This window comes from Triticum aestivum, chromosome 3B (assembly GCF_018294505.1).
Source record: "Triticum aestivum cultivar Chinese Spring chromosome 3B, IWGSC CS RefSeq v2.1, whole genome shotgun sequence".
NCBI classification, from domain to species: Eukaryota; Viridiplantae; Streptophyta; class Magnoliopsida; order Poales; family Poaceae; genus Triticum; species Triticum aestivum.
Window position 1 is genome coordinate 826,953,601 of NC_057801.1, and position 2,368 is coordinate 826,955,968.

Here is a 2,368-nt window from a genome sequence, read left to right on the forward strand (position 1 = left end):
TAGTATGGGCGTATTCCATGTTCATGATATATTTCTGGATTAAAGCAATCAAAATTCTAATTTATGCAACGATCTCTAGGCTAACTCGTTAGCCTTCTCTTTGCTTTCTCCAAAATCAAATGACACATCTCTGTCTAATAGTTTTGGTATATTAATCAAGAGAACTCATGCTTATCGCTTATGTATGTTTAGTCTCATTTAGCAAAGGCACCAAATGAGTAAACACATGAACCAATAAATTTACGAAAAGTAATATTTTTGACAGTAAGTTTGTTAAGAGTTGCTCATACTCATCAGCTGAACTGTTAATAAGAATCATATGTGACGAGAAAGAGAGTCACTATACATCAGCACATTTTCATTTGGTGCTAGATATAGAGGTATGAAAGCTCTATTGGAAGGAGCGGAAAGAAGAAGAATAACTTTACTGAGTGCTGCAAAAAAAGTGCTCCCGGCAGTCTAATTATCGCATACTCTTTCCCAAAAGAGATATAACAACTTGATGAGACGAATCTTGGAAATTTTGCATATCAAGGCTATGTATATAACGCATGTCGGCAGCGACAAAACGATGCTCAACTGTAGTCCCAAATTGAGATTCCAATAATAGAGGCGATCATGGAATAATCAACTTTGCTCTCTAGTAAATCTCCACCGTCCATCTTCGCAATCACTCACTGGTCGCCACGCTATAAATACGCCCCTTCCACGGCACATTTGTGACAGCCAAGCAAGCAAGCATCAACACGGCCAGTATCCATCACACTAGCTCGCCATCCGCTCTTAGAATGGCGGCCTACTACAACGGCAGTAGGCCCATGTCCTACTCCACCACCGAGGAGTCCTTCGACGGCGGCAGGACCGTATACTCCACCACCACCGAGGAGTGCTACGACGGTGGCAAGCTCGGCCATGGTACCGGCTACGGCCACGGTCAGAGCCATGGCAATGGCGGGACCAACATGTACTCCAACAACACTGGCATCGAGTCAAGCATGTACGGGCATGGCGGCGGCGGCGGTGGCACGACCGTGTACACCACCACCGCCGACGAGTGCTTCGACTCCGGCAGGCCCGGACATGGGTACGGCCAGGGCTACGGGCAGAACGACGGTAGGGCCATGTCGTACACCACCACCACCACCACCGAGTCCTTCGGCGGAGGCGAGCAGGGGCAGGGGTACTACAAGAAGGAGGTGACGCAACACAAAAACAGGGAGCGCATCGGCGAGGCCGGCGCCCTCGCCGCCGGTGGCTTTGCCCTCGTAATTACTTAATTACCCTAGCTTAACATCATATACTACCAACCCATTTAATCATCACGATTAATGATCCTTTTGTGTGGTGCAGTATGAGGGGTATGAGGCGAAGAAGGACCCGGCGCACGCGCGGAAGCACCAGATCGAGGCCGGCATTGCAGGGGCGGCGGCACTCGGCGCCGTGGGTTACGCCTACCACGAGCATCGCGAGCAGCAGCAGCCCAGCTACGGCGGAAAGCAGGTGTACAGGATGCCCGTCCACAACAGCTACTGCAACTAAGTAATCATGCATGCAACCAACGTCGATCTATCCTATACTCCAATAAGATCGATGGAGAATATCATGCTGCAGGCTTGCAGGTCTTTGCTTAAGCACTCTTATAATTTCGGCGTCCCTACAATAAGCCAGCTGCAAGCGTGCGTGTTGCCGCTCACGTGTGCGTCTGGCATAGTACGGCCGCCAATATGTACGTGTGTGATGTGATCTAAAATATAATAATAACATCATTATTAATATTAGTCATCAACCCATGCACCTGCACCGGCTAGGAATTAGTCGTGTTAACCTTTATAGTGTAAGTCCAGATAACATTTCAAGATTAATTATGAACTGCCACCGAATAATCTGGACTTACGCTATAAAGGTAGTTCAGAGTTATATGGACTTCTCTCCCAGTCACCCATGTCCAGGCGATTAAACTGCCTCTTCAGTTGACGCGCGTGTGCCTTCTTATGGGAGCGTCCAGCAATCCGGCATATGTTGGAGTTGTGGAGATGTTCATCGCTACTGCCGCAGATGCAGTGATGCACACCATCTGATGGATTTGGAGAGGTCACGTGGAAGACTGGAGGCCTGGAGCAGACCCTGCTTCTCCACCTTGCACCCGTGAACTGAAAAAGATCCAGCCCTCAACCATCGGTGAATCGCCCACTAAAGTGCTCGAGCAGCGTGAATCTATGAGAAGAAGAGTAGGGCATGGCTAAATCTGACCTTGCGGGAGCTATGTATTTTCCCAGTCTTCATGGGTCGAAAGAGTGGTAATGGCTTCCCAACGGTGTTCTCACTCACACGAGCTCGCCGCCTCCAACATTCCAATCCACGGCCGGTG

The 2,368-nt window shown here is 49.2% G+C and overlaps 1 protein-coding gene across 1 annotated transcript; it reads left to right on the forward strand.

Moving 5' to 3' along the window:
* Window positions 1-727: 727 nt before the first annotated feature.
* LOC123066886 (glycine-rich cell wall structural protein 1.8) lies at window positions 728-1,778 on the forward strand. Its single transcript, XM_044489874.1, has 2 exons — window positions 728-1,265; window positions 1,351-1,778. The coding sequence occupies exons 1-2, from the start codon at window positions 789-791 to the stop codon at window positions 1,537-1,539; spliced, it is 666 nt and encodes a 221-aa protein (XP_044345809.1). The 5' UTR covers window positions 728-788; the 3' UTR covers window positions 1,540-1,778.
* Window positions 1,779-2,368: the final 590 nt, after the last annotated feature.